Below are 23,791 nucleotides of genomic sequence, written 5' to 3'. Positions count from 1 at the left end.
CAATTTGAACAGCTCACTCTCAAAGAAAGTGAATCTTTTCCACAAAGGGTTAGTAAAATACATGCCTTATATACCAGTGTTTTTTCAAATATTTTTGAACCTTGCTGTGATTTTTAACAAAATGTTTCCGTTGCACTGTTTGTCTGGTCAGTATGGATTTCACTCTTTGTTCTATTGCTCTGGAAAAGGATTCCTGATGTTTGAAAGATGAAAGAAATTTCATATATGTGATTTCTCTTTCTTTTGGCCTGAATTTGGCAGCTTGTTAGCCAGCTGGCAAATGTGGTTTCCCTTAGCATAGAACTGAGCTCTGTGATCAAAGGCGGGTATTAACATGAGTTGAACCTCCTGTATTTCAGAGTAGCTTTTGTTTTGCCTGATATCCACCATTCCTAATACACAGTGTAGCAACATCAGTTGAACAGTTTTTATGGTCTTTCACATTCCAGCTGATGTGTCTGAATATGGAGTCTTTTATCCGACAGAAGTGCAGAGTCTGTGTCTTCTACACTGGCAAAAAGTTCCAAAGAGAAGAGTGACTTGGCTGGATAAGCCAGCTTTATCTCCTCCAGCAAAGAATGCGAGACATGGAATATCAAGCACATTAGAGTGCACAGCCCTCTGCAAAGGCTAAGCTCTTGACTTGTCCTTTCTATGTTTGTCACATTAAAGTAGGGCAAAAGCAGCCATAGTCCACAGCCAAACCTAAGCTGAGTGGGGCCAGTGATATCACTCCTCACCATCTCATTTCACTAACCTTAATCTCATTCCAAAATATGCTTTCCCTCAGTTAAATGATTGCTTTTTTACAGTGGACATTATGAATCAGTTATCAGTGCTGTTTTTATTATTTCTGTGTTATTCTGATATGTGTTAATCTTTCCGCCACATTGTTTGTGTATGTGTGGAGAGGCCAGAGCTTGGCGAATGGCTGGCTCTTTGGATGAAAAGCTGGAGGGAGGATTAAGAGGAAAAACATGGCGAAAATAATCTGTAGGCAGGCTGACGTCATGTTGTACAGGCCAGTGTGGAGGTGAGGCTGACTATGATGGCAGAGGGCATCAGAGCACCGCCAGGCTGTTGCTCTGCAAGGTGCCTTTGGTCCCAATCCACGAGTCAGAGGGCAGCCGTCCAACTCCTGGACATGAGTTCACCCCCCCTCCAACCACACACACACTGTAGAGACTAATCAGGCTGGGGGTTTGTTTCAGTCCACTCCAAATGACAGCACATGTGTAATTCATCTCTTCACGTGGAATTCTAAATTTCACCCTTGAAATATAGTATTTCACATGTGAAATGTGCGAAAGCATGAGTTGGATTGTATGTTAATTCTTTATGAGGAATTCTGTGCATATGTTAAAAACCACATATGCCCCCATATCAAATAATGTTTTCACATTTGTCAGCTTGAGTATCACATGTGAAATATCTACAGATAAACTCACATGCTAAATGTTCAAAAGCTACCTCCACAGATGTGCGAATTAATAATTAATTAGTTATGGTAATTCATTAATGATAATGCACGTGAATTTTGAACATTACATTATTTTTTCACATTGATCCCATTTGAAATGTGAATTCTTCACATGTGAAATGCCTTTTCTAAAAAATTTATGTTTTTATGTGTATGTTTTGCATGTCAACTATGTAATAAATCACATGTAGTGTTGTATATGAACTCTCACAAGTGAAATGGGATTCTGCATGTGGTCATTCGTATGCTTCCTTGTAGGGAAGTGTCATACAGAAGCTTTTTTTAATTTCCAATTTAATCCATCTGGTCACAGCACAGCAGCATATACATCTCAGTTTAGTGCAAACACTGTTGCTCTTAGAGATTAGTGTCTGTCAGCAGTGAGCTATGTGTGCTGTCTGTGTGTTTGTTAGACTCGCAGGGGTCAGGATCAGCTTTTAGTTCACTGTTAAGCACACTTGGAGAGCAGCTGGTCTTCGTGGATGGAATGATTAACACACTTTGCTGTTTTACCCACACCAGCTAATGCTTAGTTGCTAATCTACCACACAAGAACCAGAGTGGCATGAAGGAATGCAGCAGGAGCAGTGGCAGCTGTAAATTCCTGCTAAAATTAATCCCACACTCTCCAAGGGATAGAGTCCATATTAAATATTCAAGTGTCAGGAAAGAAATCTGGAGCACTGTACAAAAAAATCACTACCAAATATGCTGGGAATATGCTGGTATGAACACAGCAAACAATTTTATTTGTTAGTTTTGACCATTTCATCATAGTGCTGACTGCATAGAGAGATAGCATTGAAATATCACCCAATGCTACCTGAAGCTTTTCTTGTAGTATCCAGTTTTCCCTTGTTTGTTTACTCTTGCTGTCTTTTTTTGGCTCATTTCTCAATAAGAGATCACTTTTTCAAAACAGTTAACTTCACATCCATAATGCATTAAACGCCTACTCTATATTTAGAAATGCAAAAAAACTGTCTCTATATACATTATTTCTATCAAAACATGGCAACCTGACAAAATAACAAATTATTCTTTCAAAACACAAACATGTTTTCTATCCAAGAGGAATGGACAGTCAATCATAGGACACTGACCCTGCAGCACTCACAGCACTCAACAGTTGATTACAAAAACTGTATTACTTTCCATGTCTCACTTCACTCTGCATACAATAGACAATATGAAATCCATTGGATGTGAATGGATCAGCGGAACATCTCATTATGTGGCTGGTGCTCAGAAACTTTCCACCTCCTTGACAAAAAGACAAATAAGAACCTTAAAATGAGACTCAGCTAGTGTAGAAAAAGTGTAGCTTTTTTTTGTGTAGTGTAGCTTTTGGTACATTTTGGAATGTAAAATACATTTTTAGGCTTGTTTTATATCAAATGGGGTGGTCAAAAATATTAGCCCCCATGTGAATTTTTGCTTTCAAAACACACCTAATCAACCAATCAGCTTTCAAACCACACCTGTGCAGTCAATTGGCTTCCTTCAACTGAGCATTGACCTTTACTTAAGGGACTCCAAACAGGGCACTTGAACACATTATTGAGAGGGACTAGTCTTACTCACCATGCCAAAGACAAAGGAAATCAGTCTTGAGCTCAGAAAGAAGATAGTGGAGGCTCATAATGAGGGGGAAGGCTATACTGCCATTTCCAAGTGTTAGAACAGCTGTATGTTGCATCATTGCAAAGTACAGGAGACAAATTCTGTAAGAAGCAAACCTGAGCGTGGTCGAAAGCGCAAAATTTCAAGAACTCTGGAGAGGAAAATAGTCAGAGATGTCAGCAAGAAGCCCCAGACATCTGCCAAGATGATTGTTGCTGACCTGGCCTCTTCTGGAGTTGATGTTGTGAGGGCTCTTCATCGTGGTGGGCCATCGTCCCAGAAGAACCCCTTTACTCAAAGAGCGGCACATCAGAGCCAGACTGAGGTTTGCCCGTGAACATTTGAAGGTTAAAGATGAGTTTTGGAAGTCTGTCCTTTGGTCTGATGAGACAAAACTGGAACTGTTTGGGCACATGGATGTTTGGCGAAGAAAAGGAGAGGCCTTCAACCCTAAGAACACCGTTCCCACAGTTAAACATGGTGGTGGGAGCATCATGCTGTGGGGCTGTTTTACTGCCTCAGGCACAGGGAGCCTTGTTCGGTGCATGGCATCATGAAAAAAGAAAATTATGTTGACATTTTGAGGGATAATATGAAGAAATCTGCTCTTAGTATAGGCTTAGGTCGTCGCTGGGTCTTCCAACAAGACAATGAGCCAACGCATACGTCAAAATTGGTCCAACAGTTCTTAAAAGACACCAAAACCAAGGTCCTGGAGTGGCCCGCACAGAGCCCACATCTCAATCATATTGAGAATCTGTGGCGGGTGCTCAAAGTGAATGTCCATGCTCAGAAAACCATGTAATGAAATGTAATGAAAACCATGTAGTGACCAGCTGGAACAATTTGCATTGGAAGAATGGGCCAAAATCCCTCAAGAGACATGTGCCAACCTTGTAAAGAACTACTCTAAGAGGTTGTTGTCAGTTGTGGCTCAGAAAGGGTACACTATTGACTATTAATGGCCAGGGGGCTAATAATTTTAGCTGTGTTATTTTTGCCTTTTCTTGTTTCAACTCATTGCATCAATAGTATATCCTAATCAAACTTAGTGAACATTTTGTCTTTGTTGTTTTGGAAACAAATAAACTATAAACACTTGTTGTTAACGGTCATATCCATGGAGAAATCAAGGGTTTTGTCCCACGGCTCAAATTTCATGACTGCACCATTTCATCAAATGGGAACATTCAAAATGTGTTGAGAATCTTTTTACACACATTTCCCCAGAATTCAACTGAAAAGATTTGAGATCTTTAGAAACTAGAATTTAAAATAAAGGCAGAGTAAAAGTGGGTTTGAATAGTTTTTAATGACTAACCCAACAGAGTGAGTGAGTCAATAAACATCAACAGTCAGGAATATCTGTCTGTCTCATGATAAGTTATCATGTCTGTAAGCTAACCTGCTGCTCTTTCCCAGTGCAATCTTCTTCAGTTCCAGAGTTTTAACACTGATCCACACCTTCAGACCCTTCAGTTCCTCGTGTGTTATGCTTTTCCCTTCCTTTTCCTTGATCACTGGCTCTCATTGGGAAGCAGAATGCACCAAGCGTTAGATTGTTCACCCACTAATACGAAACATGAGCTGGGTTTAGACTGTCATGAGTCAGATTAGTTCTGTGAGTCACTTTGTAATGTGTAACTTTGAAAGTTACAAAGTTTCTGCACCTCAGCTCCTCCTTTTTTCTGGGAAGAGCTGCCACAAGCAATATCCTATTGCTAATGGTAACTACAGTGTAGTGCCTGAAAAATGTACAGAAAAGTCATTTTTACCTTCTGTATTTGAATATGAAGAGATTCTACTAAATTATACCTTTTAGGCCCACAACAGTAACACATGACAGGCCTTAATGTTGAAAGTGTGTTAAATAGCCCTTTATCAATTTAAAGGCAGGGTGTGCAACTTATTTAAAAAAACGTTTTTTTCATATTTGTTAAAATTCTCAAAACAGTAACCTGTTATGAGAACAGTAACTCATAAACTGTGAGTTGAACTAAAAATCATGTGAGACTTTGGTACGAGGTTCTTTGTGTTTCCACTGCATTTTACCAACCAGGACATTTCACTTATATGACTGCCATAGGACGATAGCTCTGTCTTCTTTTTATGCTCTCCATGGTAAACAAGTTATGAAAGTGGTTGTGGAACCAGCATCAGTGGAAGAAGTTTACTCTGGCTCTGAGTTACAGTCGACACAAGCCAGTCAGTGTCCCAAAGCGACCTCCAGTGTGTCTCCACTTGGCTCTTTTTTAGTTCTCTCCACTGTGCACTTTCTTTTTGTTTATTGTTTTCCCTTTTCCAGTTTTTCTGCACTGTGGCTGTGAGTTGCTGCATGTTCTGGTTTCTAACAGTGGAATGTAGCTCTCCTTGAATAAATACTCATAGGGCCTGAACATGTTGTTTTGTTCTGTTTGGTCTGGTGTATGTTGTCAGATACAGCAGTAAATTGAAGGTTCACTGTTGTTGAGTTTTGGTGTAGTCGTCCTCTTTGTGATGTGACGATCATCCCACTGAAAGTACCTGGTACTTGGATTCAGCATCACTTGCTGAGCAGATCCTTAAGTTTGTTCCATGAATTTTAGAATTAGAAGGTGGAAACACAAACAGAACCTACTCTGGTTACTTGATATGTTTGGTTTAAGTTTCTTCAATGTAAAAGGGTTTGAAGAGAAATGCTCAAGAACTCTTGTTCTTCTATGAGGCTGTAGTTTATTGGAGCTTATATATTGTTAAGTGTTGTGTTTAACTCCCTCATAAGGTATCAATGCAGCAGGAGATATATGTTTGTGAAATGGGAGTCCACATAAACTCAGGTTTGATCTGAGCTCAGCAGAGCAGGAAGAAAGCTGATCAGCCACTAAAGCTACAGGCTGCGGGTCATTACCAGTGAAGCTGCTGAGTACATGGTGTACAGTAATGCTTTCATAGTGGATTGCTTTGTAAATGCATAAGAACGTTATCTAACATCACAGTCCACATAGAAGCCATACAGGGAGTGTAATGTGATTTCCAAATATGTCCTATTCTTCTCTCTCTGGCAGGTTATTTAACTGTTTCCATTGAACCTCTTCCTCCTGTTGTCATTGGAGACACAGTAACACTCAAGTGCAACTTCCAAACAGACGGCAACCTCAGAGAGATTGTATGGTTTCGGGTGAGCACACAGGTGAACTTAATGCATAACGACTGCTTGCTTGCCAAATTCTGTCTGTGTATGTTTCTTTAAATGTCCTCCTTCCTTCGCCCTCAGTGTGTCTGAGTGAAAACATTCATGTTTAGTGTCCAGTCATACGAGGCAGGAGCTTCTGTCTGTGTTGTCGAGAACAGTGCTCTCATGTGTTACAACTGAACTATTTGCAATGTTGGAAAGTGACTAATTTTGAGGTACTTTTTCATTTCATGCTAAATCATACAATATTAGAGCCACTAACTCTTACTTGATAGTAAATACAATATGTTTGAGTTTCGGATCGCTGTCCACACAAAATAATGATTGACTTGCTCTACATTTACTTTACATCCACTGTGACATTTCCATGGACTGAAAGATTAATTCATTAGTTAAAATAAACCAAGAATATGCATATTCACTAGATGTAATTAGCACTAAACCATGAACGTGTTTTTTTACCAACACACATTTCTCTGTTCAAAGATACCTTTTTCAAAACTCTTCACACAGTTCGCAGCTCAGCACAATTAGTCTCACATCCAAAAGGCACTAATGCAACCAAAACACATCATCATACACATCTATCTATCTATCTATCTATCTAGAAGTGATACCATCCTGGGATGGGCTATAAACCACTGTGACTGGAACAACACTTGCCCCCTTTCCTCACCTGGCACAAATCTTTCATAGAGGTCATCAAGGAGAGAAAATATGTGCTAAGTATCTCAATTCAGAGTGTGCAGTTCTATTTTTTTTGTATTTCTTTATATTTCTGTTTATACATTTCTTTTTGTAACTTAACAAAATGAAGTATAAATCCAAAGTTCGAGTACGAAAACTCTTAATGTGGCAATAGAATACATTTTGTTTGAAGGGGCTGCCAAATTCTGAAAAAAGACCATCTTCTCTCTGTTTCTCCTGCTTCATCTTTGAATGAATTTCTGATCAAATGTGTGTGAACATTCTTTGTTTTTAATGTCATGAGGGGATCTGTTGATCATGTGAACTCCTTCAGCAGGCCAGAGTGTTTAGACAGAGATAATGTGTTTTTTGAACATTAAATCGTGTAAATCTGTTCTAAGTAGGACCCTGATATAAAATGAGCAGAATGCAAGACCTTTAAAAGCAATGAAAAGTCATCCACATTTACACTGGATTCTGCTGTGCTGACTATGTGAAGAGTTTTGAAAACTCTGGTGAACTCCTATAAAGAAATGTAACTCAGCAATTCTAAAAAATGTAATTCACTGCCATGAAGCCCAGAAAGCATTTTCCCCAGCATTTAGCTGTCCATTATACAGGAAACATCTAAAAAAAAAAAGCTGTTGACAGGACGCCTCCAACTGCAAAAACAGCCAATTACACTGAATTTATACTGTAAAACATGAAGAGTCAATATTGGTAAAACTTGCCAATAGCCTAGACGACCTTCATTTATGTGCATGACATCTTCCCAATGTAAAGTCTGCAGGTCTAACAGGCAGGGTCAGGGAGACACGAATGAAATGTGCAATGGACGGAGGAAGAAAACTTGTTAAGCACGCTGGATGCGTTTAGTAAGTCAATCGGTTCCAAAACCAGTTTGTAGGTATTTTTTCATTATGAATGAAGTATCACACATATAGAATATTTTTATGTCTACATTGTTACAGATGTATCAGATGATGCTCATGTACGTTCCTCTATCAGGTAACTGAAGGAGGCAGTGCCAAGCAAAAGATTTTCACCTATGATGCCATGTACAACACTACCTACTCCCATATGGAGGACAACCGCAGACGAGAAGATTTGGTCTACCACTCAACTGTGCGGTAAGACAGCCTACCACGACTGCAAAATGCGTTAAGTATACAGTACTAAGTATCAACTTAATAACTCATATTCTTTGAAAAACAAAGAACAAGTTTGGCAGAATGTTCATACGTTTAGCATGCTTTCTTTTGACAGTGATCTTTGTAACTGTGTACATGAGCAGGCTTCCTGAGGTAAAGATGGAGGATGACGGTCTGTATGAGTGTCATGTGGGGATTTATGACAGGAGCTCCAGAGACAAAGTGATTCTAGCCTCTGGCAGCATCATCCTCACAGTCATAGGTATGTATTCATTTCTGAGATTATCTCCTGAAAAGACCACCATATGTAGCCAGGTCAGGAGATGACCAAGCATGTTAGGGTTCAACCTCTGGGCACCATGAATATCTGTACCAAAATTATATGGCAACCCATTCAAATACTTGTAAACATTTTAAATTGCCAATGGTGCAAGAGGAAAATGCTTGGTCAAACACAGTAGTTGCATCAAGCAGTTCCCCCTGAAATCCACAAGGGGGGATATTTCTGTTTTGTAACAGTTAAAGAGGAAAGATAAAACATATTAATTAGTGAGCTTTAGAGGTGTTCGTGGATGTATTTTGAACTTCAGACGAAGCCAGGCCATCTTTTTTCCCCCTGCGTCCAGTCTTAATGCTAAGCTAACCATGTCCTGACACCAGCTCTTTACTGAACACACTGACGTGACACTGATATTCATGTAAACATCTCACTCTCAGAAAGAAAGCAAATCAGCATTTTTCTCAAAATGTATTCCTCCGATGAGAGTTTAATGTCATGGATTTCAAAAGCTCCCACTGGTAGGTCTTGGCCTCAACTCAACATGCGAGAGGAGGCCCACTACTAGATAAATACCTCATGATGTATATGTTATATATATATTTATTTTCCTTCAGTGAATAGAAAGCACTTCCGTGTTTGAGTTTTTTAGTCTTGTGTGTATTTTCTCTGCAGTACCACCCAAGTCTATCTCCGTGGTAGCAGCCAACAGCCCGGCTCCTTTCAGCCGCTATGAGGCCCAGAACTTCACTCTGGTTTGCATTGTTTCAGGAGCTAAGCCAGCTCCCATGGTGAGATGCAGCCTTTTTACTCCTGATCTCTTTGAAGGAGTCTTCATAATCAAAGAAAGCCTCGATCCACCCATTTAAAATCATGAAACGCAAATAGAGTGAAAGAGGAAGTTGGTACTTTCACTGCAAAATGAAAAGGGAGCACTGCTGCATATGAAATGTTCAGAGCTCACAGTAGAAAAAAATTGCCCCTACTTGATGCTGCAGCTTTGTTCTGTACCCTCTGTGACCTCTCAGGGGATTAGAGGACAGCTGCATATGTGATGAATAAAAGTCTACATGTCATGACTGAGACAAACATATCAGTGAGATAAAAAGAAGCAATACCACATGCCATCATAATCTTGATAGAATGTCCCATAGCTCTGTTTATTTAACCAAGGTCACCTCTGCCTAGCACTGGGTTATTACATGGTTATTGGGATGATGATGGCAGACTTCAATCCCTCTGGTCACATGACCATGTATTCTGAACTATGAACAAGATAAACACAGCAGCATCCAGCTGTAAGCTGCCCACTGTCAGACAGATGTCTATAAATACAGCAGTATGTACAGCAGGGTACAGCTGTACCATTATTCACTGTAAGTTATTCATATTTGTGTGGCTGGATAATATTAGAGATGATTTTACTGTTCATTTGATTTAATGACCTTTTTGCTCAGAAATGAACTGAGAAATGAGAAAGGTAAAAAATTTATAATGCAATAAAAATGTAATAGGAAGTAACACTGTAATAATCTGCTTATAATCAAAATGTTTTGAGTATAATGAAATAATTTATTACATACATGGTTGGTGGAAATCCAGTGAGGGGTGATGTCCTGGTCTAGGAACTCTAAGTAATTGGGGAAAGAATCGTGAGTTATTAGGCTCTCAAAGGGTTCTGACATCAAATGATGCTGTCTATATGAGGCAGCCCTATCATGTCCTTAAGTGTCAAGCACAGCAGACTCTTCCTCTGTCCATCTCTCTGTTCCCTCTGTTCGCCTCGTCACCGTGGGGGCCGAGCATTCAGCCGCTCGGCTCCCCAGTTATGGAACTCACTCCCCCCCGACCTCCGTAACACCGACTCCTTACTGCTCTTCAAATCCAGACTCAAAACCCATCTCTTCACACTTTCCTACTCTCTCTGATTCATTTTGCACTGCTACTGTATTTTATTGCTCGTTTTTATACCTGTTTTACACCTGTTTTATCTATTATATTGTATGTTTTATTTGTATTCTGTACGGCGACCTTGTGAGCTTTGAAAGGCGCCCTAAAAATAAAATGTATTATTATTATTATTATTTTATACTAAAGGGACAGGACTCCTTGGCTAAAAAAGTGGGGAAAAAAACGCATTTCACAATCAGTGACTACAAATCTACTACTAAACACTTTTAAAATGATTTGAAAGAATTCAGTTTTAGGTTTCTAACTTTATCGTTGAATAAATGTACTGTGTATAAAGCCTGTGTTGGCCAGCGGTCTCACTCATCTTGTAAAATGTTGCACTGAGGCTTTGTGTTTTGAAATGATGACACTGTGGCTCAGCTTCTGAAAGGATAAATGATATTTATCAGAGGAAACAGTGACACTCTGGTAGCCACCGTGTCTAGTCTTACAGTTGAACCTGTTCACACTTCCATGTTCATTTCAAACGGATGTTGTTTGGGTCAGGGTGATGATTTGAAATGCGTCTACTGTGTCAGTTGACCTCATCTGCCTTTGTTCCTGCTTTTCAGGTGTACTTTAAGCGGGATGGCGAGCTTATTGATGTAGTGCCAAATGTCCAGTTTTCACCCTCAGTGGGAGAACAAAGCAAGGACTCAGGTCAAGAAAAGACAAAGAGCCAGGCAGCACTCTGGAGCTCCCAGATTCTCACCAGTCGAGACCTTGATGACACCAAACTCCAGAAGTCTCTGTCCTTGCTGGAACAAGAGGGGAGGCTGGAGCGGCTGGGCCAAGATGGCCCCGAACATGGCAGAGAGCAAGGTTCCGAGTCAGACCCTGAGCCATCTACTGAGGTGATCCCAGAGACAGTGGTAAGCCGGGAGTTTCCCCGCTGGGTCCAGAGCAGCGACCCACTCTATTACTTTCTGCACCAGCAGCAAGCAGAAGGTGATGGCACCATAGAGGTGAGAGCCATGCTGACCTGGAGCCTCAACCCCCAGCTGGACAACGAGGCTCTGTTCAGCTGTGAGGTCAACCATCCTGCTCTGTCCATGCCCATGCAGGCAGAGGTCACACTGGGTGAGTCACACAGCAACACACTGAGAACAGTCTGAGCAAACACACAAGACGCTGAATTTTCAGGTCAGGGTTTATATGAGTGCATAAGAGAACCTCTGATATCAGACACACTCCTCCAGGGATAGCGCTGTGAAAAAGTGAAAAAGAATTCCACTGACTTTTTCAAATGAGTTCATATGTACAAGTAAATGGTCTGTATTTGTATTTGCATTTTAGTCATTTTGACCACTCAAAGCGCTCATTCACCCATTCTTTCACACACATTCACACACTGAAGCTGCTTTAGGAGCAAGTTGGGGTTCAGTGTCTTGGCCAAGGACACTTCAACATGCTGACTCACCTTCTGACCCACAGCTGCCCCAAGTGCAGTGCAGATCACACACTTACATGTGCATAATAGTGTGTATAATAGTGCAGCTTTACACTCTGAGTCCAACACTGCCACAACAGTCACCTTCTCCTTACTCAGCTAAACACATGACAGAATTAACTGTCAGCAATTTGAGATAGAAGCATTATGACCTTCAACAGTGATACAAACTAATTCAAGTACTGTGACAAGCTACAGCTGACTGTACGCATGGATGTATAAAGACACTGGATACAGCATTGGAGAGAAGGCCACATTCCTCTGAGGCATCCTGCCTCCCAACCACTTGGTCTTGAGCTTGCTCATATGAACGGCAGTTCATTATGTCTACGAAATTCAATATTCATGCAAACATGAGTTCTAGTCAATCAGATTTTGAAAATTCCAACCACAGAGGGGAACGTCAAATATCAGAATATGCTAACAAATTAGCTATGTATTGGTAGTGCTAGCTCAGCTGCCCCCAGCAGTCATGACCGTAACCTTGCAAAATGTACAGGTCTCTGGAAAATCTCCAACACTCATTGATTGTTAGCACTATTCTTACTACATGTGGAGTTTGGGGTGACTCATTCTTGCAGTTTGGTTGATAATTAGACTTTTTATTGTGTTTGTTTGTTTCTGTTTCTGTTTCTGTTTATTGTTTTGCATATTGATTTAGTATTGATTAAGTTAAATAGTGAGTTACTATTACTTCCTATCCTTTGAGGGTGGGGTACACCTCAGACTGGTCACCAGTCAGTCACAAGGCTGACACATCTCTGGATGTCTCACATTCACACCAACTGGCAATTTAGGTCACCAGTGAATTGTGGGAGGAGACCAGAAGGCCCCCGACACCCAGCTGGTTCAATTTCTTATTCCAGCTGCATGTTTGTAGATTTGTTTTGTTTTTTATTGAGAAAATTCAAGTAAGAACATTAATTTAAAAAAAGATACTTAAGATACTAATACTGAGATTTTTGGATGTCCAGAGGGTACTGACCCAGGCCAAGGGTGTGTGAGGTCTTCTGATTAGAGCACTGAGAGACATGGCAGTGTTCAGGGTCAATCAGTTCCCTCTCTCAACACTATTACTCTGACCACATGGTTATAATAACAATTAAGATGCAGAATATTCTGTAAATATTGAAGCAACATGTGCTGAAGGTTGAGTGATCTTGTGATGTACAGCAGCAGTCCAATGTGGTATCTTATGTTCTCATCAGCTGCTCCCAGAGGCCCCAAGCTGTCCATGAGCCCCAGTAAGGCCAAGGTGGGAGACACAGTGCGGATCACCGTCCAGGGTTTCCAGCTGGGACCTTCTGCAGTGAGTGTACAGTAATGTGGCTCTTTGAACAAGGAAAGCTCTGTGAAGTGCAAGCAATGTCCCCACTGGACAGGGCACATTCAAAGACATGGACAGAATAAAAAGGCACCCCTCTTTTGAAAGTAGCACAAGTTTTTGGATCGAGTTCCTTCCTTCCAGGCAGCAATTGGTTTCAGTCTTATTTGTCATGTGATACAGTGAAGCTGTTGCAAGCAGGGATGATGTTAAAACTCTCTATACTGGGTCTTTCTGTTTTTGAGGTGGTATTTGGCATTAACAATAAAGTGAGGAAATTCGGTGGTATTTGCATGTCCTAATCAAGCATTAGTATCTCAGCCTCATCCATAAATCAAACATATAAAAAGATGTTCCAACTTAAGATGTTGCCCTACAGTAACATCAGTGTGAACCAAACCAGTTTTAACAGGAACAGCTAATGCAGCATGACTGACTGTGCAGATTTGGCCTAAATGTGGACAAAAATGGATGAGATCAGCAGTTTCACAGATTAGTAGTGCATGGCAGGATATAGCTTAACTTGTCTTGCATGTCAATTAAAAAAGAAAAAACATGTAAAATGGCCCAAAGGACTATGCTGACCATAATCTCCTCTGAACAAAACTTGTCTGTGACGAAGACACAACCACTTAACTTTTTAAAATGATTACGACTTCTGCAATAAAGCTGACTTTACCCACATGTTTGCTTCCCTACACCTTCTGCCTGTTAGTTTCAATCAGTTCACACAGCTCCAGGCCGGTTAGCTGTCCAAAGGTTTCCTGCTTGAAAATGTATTTTACAAATGTGAAATTATTCAAGGATTCAAGGAACTTTATTTGTCATACCAGCACACATTTACACATGGGATGGTACGAAATTTCGCTCTCAGGTCTCGGTTTAAGCCACAATGAATATATAGAATAAAATATAAAAAATAGAAGTACTAAAAGAAAAAGAGATGTATAAAACTAAGGAGAACAAAATATAAACAATTAACATAATGAAACAAGCAGCTGAATTTAGCTAAATAAATATGTGTGCATGTGCAAAGATGCAGTGTGAGGTAGTCCAGTTGGCCAGGTGTGTATAAAGTGTTCCCAAATGATGTAACACATCAGATGTGTAGGAACATGAAAACTAAGTATTTTATTTACATGCATTGTCAGCACCAAGTTTAGAGAATCAAAGTTTTAGTCGAGGACCTTCATCAGACGTCAAACCCACGAAATGAAACATCATTATACTGGACCCAATCAAACCAGGCCGAACATGAATTAGGCATCAATAACATCACTTTATCACATTGCATTATTGAAGCATTTCTAAAGTGAAAAATATAATGAGTCTCAAGATCTAAAGAATACAAATGAAAAATGAAAAAAGTAAATACTGCACTGGTAAAGTAAAACAAGTGATTTTTTTTTTTTATCAATTATCAAGACAAATTCTAAGTGGGGAGGAAGTGAGGAAGATTGTCACTTGCTAGTTCAAGTATCCCATCCACTGAGATGAGCAAAAAGACAGACTAATCTATTTGGATACAAGATTCAAAATACACAATTTGTGACTGCATCAAGTTAAACTACGAAATATAGCAACCATGAAATGTATTAAAAAAAAGACTATAGAGGGCCTAGATACAATTCTGAGGGAGCATGAAATTATTTGAGAAACCTTTAGACATACACAGATGTCAAAGGACAATGTACTGTTAAAATACACTGGTTTGGTAACAATAGAACAAACAGCCACAATGTCTGACCACATTGTTTGTACCTAGATCGGAGGACAGAAAGGACATTTATCAAATTATTCCAAATGCGTGTAATAATGTAATAATGGGTAATAATCATTAGAACCTTAGAAAGAAAAACAACTGGAACATTTTATAAATCTACAAGGTCACCTCCTCTCCATATGGGAGATGAAGCAAAACACCACTGAAAAAAGTAGAAAACACTCTGAGCACACAAAATGCTGCAAAGATTCTTGGACATATGGGTTAATGCATGTCACTCTGTTTATGAAAAGCATTAATGACAACACTTAGTTATTAGCTTGATTAAGCAAAATTTCCCACTAATACAAACTCTACCCACCAGTCACCTCTTCAAACTACTGAAACATAGGTAGAGGTCACCACAGTGTCTGTGGGTTACTGGCTCTTTATCACAACACTTCATAAAACAGTCGGACTGCAGCCGAAAGCGCTGTTCCAAGTAACCTGCTCGTGAGAAATGTAATAAACCAAAATACAAACCACTCCACTAATGAAATGTGTCACCACAAGAAACATCACCATCAAAAGTGAGTCAGCTCCCAGCACCCCAACACCCCCGCACCTGGAAGCCAAAACCAGCTGCAGCACCAGAAACACAGAGGAACAGGATCAAAGGTCTAAACTGTATAAAATCAACTCTACAGTGAGCACTAAAATTAGTAAGATAAATAACGTCTAAAATACACTGCCCGTCCAAAAAAAAAGTTGCACACTCTAATATTTCGTTGGACCGTCTTTAGCTTTGAGTACGGCACACATTCGCTGTGGCATCAGAGTTGCATTAATTTTCCGCCAAGATTTTGTACTGATGATGGGAGAGTGGCTTGTTATGTAGGTACTAGGCATGATGGGTGCATCACTTCAACCGCCTCTCTTCTTACCCTGATGTGCCCATCACTCTGGAACAGGGTAAATCTGGACTCATCAGACCACATGACCTTCCTCCATCGCTCCGGAGTCCAATCTTTATGCTCCCTAGCAAATTGAAGCCTTTTTTTCCGATTAGCCTCACTGATCAGTGGTTTTCTTAGGGCTACACAGCTGTTTAGTCCCAATCCCTTGAGTTCCCTTCGCATTGTGCGTGTGGAAATGCTCTTACTTTCACTATTCAACATAGCCATGAGTTCTACTGTTCATTTCCTACGATATGATTTCACCAAACTTTTAAGTGATCTCCTATCACGATCATCCAAGAGTTTCTTCCGACCACATTTCTTCCTCGAAGATGATGGTTCACCACTATCCCTCCAGGTTTTAATAATGCGTTGGACGGTTCTTAACCCGATTTTAGTAGTTTCAGCAATCTCCTCAGTTGTTTTCTTAGCTTGATGCAGGCCAATAATTTGACCCTTCTGAAACAGATTAACACCCTTTCCATGACCACAGGATATGTCTTCCAACATGGTTGTTTAAGAAATGAGAAGCTACTCACCACATCAGCTAGGGTTAAACCTATTTGCTTAGTTAAATCCAGGTGGCGACTTTTTTTTTGGACAGGCAGTGTACATAATACTAAAATAATTGTAAGGTAAGAAGCAGTCAGAGCTCTGCCTGTCAACAAACAGAACACTGAACACTGAACCAAATCTGTAGTGAAGTAAACATTGATGCTGATACGTCACAATCATCTCTTCAGTGTTTCTACTTCCAATGAATGTTTTGGCAGGCAAGTAGTATAATACCACCCCTACAGTAGCCACACAATCAAATACTAAAGTGAATATTAAGCCATTATGACCACAGGACTGCCTCACCAGAGTGTCCAGGCCAGTCTGTGTCAGCCCCCCATTGAGGCAGAGATCACTGTCGCTTCACTTTAACCTCACTTACACATCTGTGTGTGTCTGCGTGTGTCCACAGAGCGAGGTCTTCCCTGAGCCCATGTTCACCTGGACCAGGGTTGGTGGCCGTTTGCTGGATGGCAGTGAGGAGCATGATGGACGGGAGCTCATCCTGGAGAGAGTCCCTGCTGAGCTAAATGGCTCTATGTTCCGCTGCACAGCCCAGAACCCTCTGGGTTCCACAGATACCCACACCCGCCTCATCGTGTTCGGTGAGTCTGACTGTGGGGGGAGGAGGAGGGGTGTTCTAATCATTTGCCATTTGTTCAGTGTGCTCACACTAAATGTCTGTTATTTTGTGTTTTCTATCCAGACAATCCGAGACTGAAGAAAGGAAAAGAACATTTTAATGGTAGGCCCTGTTACATGCTGCCTACCTTGTTGGTCAACTTTACAGGTTTGGTTGTGAGCTTTGATTATTACTTTAATTAATGAATGCATTAAAATGAAGAGCAGAAGATATAATCATCTATCATCTACATAAAAGTGACCAGATTTATAATGCCTGCTAATTCTGTGAGCACATAAAAACCACCCTCTCACTCAGCAGTGGTGACATGTTAACATGTTGTGGAGTGTTTCATGGAGGTCCCTGACGAACAAAATGACTCAGTGCTTTGCTCACATCTGAAGCCAGACTGGTGAAATCCGTATGATTTATTAGACTAAGATGGACACGGATCTGTCCTGGTTGAATTGTCAGTGCAAACAATAAGACGGAGCTGCTGTGCTATATGATTCACGCTTCAGTGAAGAAAAGCCAAGGACAAAGACAAAAGGTACAGAAGTGAACTGTGAGCTCTGCAGGGACAAACATGATGAAGCCCGTGGCTTAACATAACATAAGTCTGTAGTATGTTTGATCTAGAGTTCCTGTGTTGTGATTCTAGGATTGTTTTGAACCTCGCAGAGTACAATGCTCCCTTTCTTCTTCTTCTTTTTATTAGAATAATTATTTTATAACAAAATATATATAACACTGGCCTGGTCCAATGTCTGGAATTGGAATTGGTCGGGAAAATCAAACTGTGATTGGCAGCATTTGAACTATGGCCCTCCCCCATACTGTCTAAAAGGAGAATCATTTGATTGGCATAAGTAGAACAATACAGGAACTGAAACTAGATTCTCACCCTGGATGTCAAGCTTAAAGTAGTTTCTGTTTTTCAACAAAACAGACTTAAATATTTCAAATCCTGCGTTTACATCCATGTTCACAAACTAGAACAGCTTCTCCTCACTGCCTTTGTTGGCAAATAATAGTATTTCTTGGTGTGTGCAACAGTGTGACCCACTGAACAGTGACAGAGGAAGAAGATATACCAGCCTTTGATAGACACACATCTCTTAGTTGATCACTCAGTGTTCTGTACATGAGATCCATTGATAAGTGAAGTTGTAACAGTTACTGTCGACACATCAGCCATGGTGGAATGTACAGAAGTAATGTATGCTACCTTGTTTGTGTGCAGTCATGGATGCAGCTGCGACTCAGTGCTCCCTCTCATTAATCGCCATGCTGCTGCTGAGCTTTACCTGCGGGCTGACGTGACCAGAGGCTCTGCTGCTCCTCCACACACCACCACCTCCATCTACCTGAGGCAGCTTCTCTTTCATGATCCCCTGACAGTAGCTACACCTCCACCCAGCTGTTAGCAGCAACAGCACTGAGGACAGATACTGAAAAAGAACAAAGGTCAAGATGCTGTACGGGCATACTGTGAGCACCTCTGCTGATGGGTTACTCTACTCTGACTGATGTAGAGTGTGATGTCTCCTATAAATGTCAGCAAGGTTCACACTAGATCCTAGAAAGTAATGGTGTTGGAGAATGATTGTCCTAATAGGCTATAAGCTGGCCAATCAGCATAATCAGTGTCTGCTGACACCGGCCACTTGTGAGACATTGGAAGTAGCAAAGTTACAAAAATAAAGGCATTTCTCAATTTCATTTCAATCACACAAAAATTGGATATTCCCATGAATCTCTGGAAAGTTGCAGGTACTGGTGAGTTTTAAGGTTATTTGAGTTCAGTGAAAATTAGTAGCTTTTTGGTTTTGCTCACCTGCAGCTCCACAGTGACTGAGAGGGTTTGTTTGGGACTCATCTTGGATCCCTTTCCAGAGTCTCTGAAGACCACATAACAACATAACTGACTGAAAATGCATTCTTTCATTCATTTTTTTCATCCCCTGTCTTTAGAGGGCTTAATAACATCTACAGATACTGAAGCAGGATCACTTCCTCCCTCCCCAGTTGCTGCTGGGGAGCTTTGTGCTGATGACACAGTTTTCTTGTGTAAACAATGCAGCTCTCTGAATGTTTTACTGGGAATGATTAAAACTGTTTTGAATACAGTGTGTAATTCTTAGTAAGATATTTGCATCCAAATTATTGTACATGTAGTTTTAACCATGTCTACAGCCGTGTTAGTTGGTCCCCATATCATGTGATTATATGTAGCATCAATTAGTCATTTTTTGTGGATGTGCTTTTATTTTACCAGATCTGAAAATGGTCTCCACTTAAGACTTTAAGTAGTGTTAATGTAATGTTGTAATGAGCTAAATTATTCTTTCTTGTGGTGTGTTAGCTGTGAAAGAAATACCAGCTGGTTGTTTTATAAAGTTGTTTTAACGTGGTGGAGAAGCTAACGCTGATGTTAGCCCTAGAGAACAATGTCAAACAGATTGTAATAGAAAACCCCTGAAATAAACGTAAAAATAGACATCTCTCATGTGGTTGGTGCCATTGTTTGAGTTTAGTGACTAAAATGTACAGAAATGAAGGAAGATATTTTACAGTATTTTTGAAGGCACAGTTCAGTGCGACTACCTTTTTGTCTGTGCATGTTCTTTTCATCCAAGCTGGTCAGTGACATTTTCCTGTCATACACAAACACTTTTGATCAGCACCGAGCAAGTTCAAACATTGAACTGATGGCGCTGTATCAAGGGTGTCCAACAAGGTGACTGCATCTAACATTACCAACGTCACCACTGGATTTCAGAGTGTCAATCACAGAATGTTTGTATCTATCCTCATTGAGCACTGTGCTCTCTGTGAGAGAATGTAAAATGACCATTGTCTTGTTGTGTAGTACACACTGTGTGTAGTGTGTCTACACAACAAGGTCATTGAACGGTCATTTTCAACGAGCGCTAAAGTATCTTGCAGAAAATTTTTAAGGATTATAACTTTAACATCATCTTTATAACATTTCAATGTAATCTTTAAAAGTCATAATCTCTGATTATTCTGAGCCTGAGGATTTATTGTAGCGAACATCAGTGACAGAATACAGCAAACACTGCTTTGGTTAGTTTAGAAAAACCAGTTCCAATACAGTCACTTCTGCAGTTGTGGTGCTTTATTTGAAGCAGTGCCCATGTGAAAGTTATTTTACACAATCACACATCGATTCACAATGTCTCTGAGAGGCCTGTCCTGAACTCAACTCCTGCCAAACACACAACTCAAAATCAATTAAATCTCATCTGACACCAAACCAAAACCCCACACTATGACAAAAAAAAGGTTGGAAAATAAAAGTTGAGACACATCGTACCTGGGGCTCAGTGATTGTAAAGAGCAGGGAGACAGTGACAGGCAGCTCCAGTGTGTGTGAGCCGGGGGGGGGGCTGTGCCAGTGCAATTCATTAGCTCCTCACGCTAACTAATAGCTTCTTATTCACAAAATAGAGCCAGAAAGGTAGTTTGATACATTTCACATTTTGTCAGCTTCTGTTGTTATTTGTCATACTTCATAATTAATACAGTTTGTACACTGGACTATAGTATTGGTATGTAGCTCTATTTACATTCTGTCTATACACAAACAAAGTATACCTGTAGTATGAGTACAGTCATATAAACACAGAGAACCAGTGTCTTTTATACATATCAAACTGCTTTGCATATGGTCAGCATGTGTGCTTTGTCAAACAAGATGTGACTAAACTAAGCCCACAGGTGTCCTGACTATTACCTTAACTGCAGTTTGTAAAACAGGTTAAAATACTTAAGGCTTACAAAAATCAATAAGCTTCTTAGAAAAGTTGCGTGATCATGACTCGAGCAGTAAGCAGTCCTCATTTTCACTGGCAGGGAGCATTAGTTGCTGCTCGTAGTACAGACTCTTGGCATAGTTGATCTCTTGAGAGATCTTGATGGCAAGACTCTCGCTCTTCACGTGGACCTGTGGAGAGAATTGTAATGTCATTAAATGTCTGTGTTGTAAAATCTGGGCCCTTTTTAGATATTTTGGGTTCAAAATGACAGTTTGATACAATGACTAGTAAATCACCTCCGCTGGCAGCTGAGAGCAGACAGTCAGTCCACTAAAAGCACTTGTTTTCGTCAACGACAGGCTCAGATTGTTATTCTAAGTCAGAATGTTTGAACCAAATAAAATAAATTCAGGAACTAATCTAAGTTCCTAAAAGTTTATTTTGTGCATTCCTTGTTTCCACCGTGTCTGAAGAACTACGAAGATTCGGCTAATTAGACCCATGGCAGACTAAACTACTTAGGCAGCGCTGCTAAAGCTGCTGTTCTTTGTGTTTGCTGTTGTGTGACTGTGATGTTTGAGTTGAATGTATGAATTGAAGGAAAAGGAGACATGCGGTGATTTATTTGAGCTTCACGTGAGATAAAGTTCTTTCTTTAGGGTCTGATCAGGGTTTTCCCAGATCACATTGGGTCAAGGCTCTCATCAGGCCAACTGTGAAACTTAAAGATGGAAGAGCTGGGGGTTGTTTAGTTTCAGAGAGCCAATGGACTGTTCACACTTATTTGTGGTACATGCAGAATGACCACATGTGGGTGTAAAATAAAAGACTGATCACAGGAAGCAGCCTTCATAATTGCGGCGGCATCAGACAATGTTGACATTGAGTGCTGTTGTCTCTGTTCTCCTCAGCTGAGCATCGATAAACATTGCTGCGTAAGATTTCAAGGTGTCCAGTGAGCTTTCCTTCCGAGTCAGAGCTAACTGAACAACATTTCCCTCACACTTTATAATGCAGCTTCAGAAAAATGTAATTCTATTTCTCTCTTTTAATCACTTTAATCTCTCACTCCTATCTTTTGAGTTGGGAAGCCGACAGCCATTCCTAACTTTGATTCTAACACTAATAAGCAATGAGAAAATGACACCCACTGTAATACAAATACTAGTAATTCCTGGCCATACAAATGAGGAGATACACAAAGTCTAGTTGCCGCAGTGTTTCACAGAGAGCGATGATTAGCCCTGCAAACTCTGCCCGCTAAAACTCCTCAACATAAAACTACGACCCCCACAGGAGAGAATGTTTTGTCCCGGCAACTATCCCAGAGAAACTAATCTAGCACTTGGGTTCTCTGGTTCAAACACAGGCTTAGTTCTTCGTCCCCTGAGAAAGTTCCTAAAATGCTCCTGAATGACCCACAAACCTCTACTTCCTACTAGAAGAATAGTTTATCCAGAGTAACAGGTACACCATTTCTGCAGACACACATTCCTGTTGAATTTTAAGACAATATGTTTTAAAGCATGTGGGCTTCCATTCAGCCCAATTGTGTTTGAGTGGAAGCACAAATCTTAGAGGCAGAGGCAGAGGCAGCTCAAACGCTGGACAACTAACACCAAAACTCTTTGCACTGATAGATCAGTCGAGGGAAGTGAGGAAACAATTCTGATTTCTGTGTAATTTTGGGTGATCTAAACCAGATGTACTATCCAGAGATGGTCAGTGAAGAATGAGTCAGAGGAGTGTCTCACCATGGGTTTCTGATGGGAGGGGCCAGGTATGGCCACACCACTGCTGGTGTTCTCAGCCTTCTTGGTGAGCTGCACGTAAACCTTCCCATGATCCTTAGAGACCAGGCAGTGGTAGAGGTCATCATACTTGACCTCCAGGAAGATTGCCTCACGGTCCACATAGTCCCCCGGCTTCAGGAAGTAGACTACTTTGGAGGAGATGAGGACGCAGTAGCTGTCAATGGGCTCGACGGCGATGAAGCTGGTGTGGGAAAAGCAAAGTCAACTCCGAATCTCATGACAGTGTTAGACATGCGTCTTGTGTAAGAGTGAGGTGACGTGAGTGAGACTCACAATTCAGAATGGATGTTGTCTGTGAGGCGGAAGAGCTGCTCCTGGCCGTCAGCCTGCGTGGCCGAGTGCCGAGGCAGCAAACCCTGAGGTCCCTTACAGCAGCGAGGCTTCCTGACCCGCTGCACGCTGAGCCTGAACCACACAGCAACAACATTAACAATTCACAAAAGGTCCACTTCTTGTATACAGTCTATGATGCCAGCACCAAAACAGCACCTTTTGATACATTACTTTGAGAAATACAGTTAGTTTAGTTTTGTTTTTACAAAGCCTTTCATATACATACTATCAGGCTGCCCCAATAAGTCCTACAGTATACACTTTTTGAAAATAAAACATGATTAATGTTTTATAGTTTAGTTTAGGCACTTTAGATTTAGGCAACCATTCATTTTGGCCACTTAAAAACAAGTGAAAACAAGTACGGAACACAATATTACGATATTGATATCTTAATATCAGTGGTTCTTGTGTCCACCTCATGAATGTAATCCAACAATCACTTTCTTTTAGCTCCGTTTTTGGTCTCCATCAACTCCTGAAGGAAATGTCTAATCTATTATTACTAACTCAGGAGCACCCCAGGGTTGTGTGGGGTCACCTCTACTTTTCACACTTTATACCGACGATTGTATTGAATTAATATTCCAAATACATTCATATTAAAGTTTTCAGATGATACACCACTGTTGTATTTGTTTGGCACTGAAGATGCCCCCAGTGTTCATCAGTACTGCACAGACAGATTAGCAGAGGGGTGTGAAAAGAACTCACTTATCGATTGAACACAGATTGAACAAGTTTCCACCTATAAATCTTTGGGTTTTCAGTTGTCTGGTTAAATGCTTGTATTGTATTTTGCTGTATTTTGTTATTTATGAATAACACTGACCGCCTGAGAATGTAAGACACCTGTTACATACTATAACATATTGTATTGGAGCAGATCTAAAAATTTGTTAATCTATTTGGT

At 40.5% G+C, this 23,791-nt stretch overlaps 2 protein-coding genes across 2 annotated transcripts in view; one reads left to right on the top strand and one right to left on the bottom strand.

Moving 5' to 3' along the window:
* The first annotated feature begins 4,479 nt into the window (after window positions 1–4,479).
* Window positions 4,480–18,272, top strand: LOC139210210 (immunoglobulin superfamily member 21-like). The gene is made up of 10 exons (XM_070840212.1): window positions 4,480–4,495; window positions 6,133–6,260; window positions 7,971–8,092; window positions 8,257–8,375; window positions 9,066–9,181; window positions 10,913–11,420; window positions 12,999–13,099; window positions 16,740–16,932; window positions 17,034–17,072; window positions 18,193–18,272. The coding sequence occupies exons 1-10, from the start codon at window positions 4,480–4,482 to the stop codon at window positions 18,270–18,272; spliced, it is 1,422 nt and encodes a 473-aa protein (XP_070696313.1).
* Window positions 18,273–20,073: 1,801 nt separating this feature from the next.
* Window positions 20,074–23,791, bottom strand: part of vps13d (vacuolar protein sorting 13 homolog D) — a 69,952-nt gene continuing 66,234 nt past the window's right edge. Inside the window, exons 67-69 of the mRNA XM_070840318.1 lie at window positions 22,819–22,950; window positions 22,486–22,726; window positions 20,074–20,919 (exon numbers count right to left, since the gene is read on the bottom strand). Of these exons, the coding sequence (XP_070696419.1) occupies window positions 20,788–20,919; window positions 22,486–22,726; window positions 22,819–22,950 (505 nt within the window). The 3' untranslated portion in view covers window positions 20,074–20,787. The remainder of the gene's footprint in view (window positions 20,920–22,485; window positions 22,727–22,818; window positions 22,951–23,791) is intronic.

Source organism: Pempheris klunzingeri, chromosome 11 (assembly GCF_042242105.1).
Source record: "Pempheris klunzingeri isolate RE-2024b chromosome 11, fPemKlu1.hap1, whole genome shotgun sequence".
Classification (NCBI taxonomy): Eukaryota; Metazoa; Chordata; class Actinopteri; order Acropomatiformes; family Pempheridae; genus Pempheris; species Pempheris klunzingeri.
The sequence above is the reverse complement of the archived record's forward strand: the minus strand, read 5'-3'. Positions and strand labels throughout refer to the sequence as shown.

What these genes read in the sequence shown, in the direction of transcription:
- LOC139210210 (XM_070840212.1), top strand. An exon ending in GAGAGATTGTATGGTTTCGG is followed by an intron (nt 6,261 to 7,970) that starts GTGAGCACACAG and finishes TTCCTCTATCAG; the next exon opens with GTAACTGAAGGAGGCAGTGC. An exon ending in AGGAAAAGAACATTTTAATG is followed by an intron (nt 17,073 to 18,192) that starts GTAGGCCCTGTT and finishes GTTTGTGTGCAG; the next exon opens with TCATGGATGCAGCTGCGACT.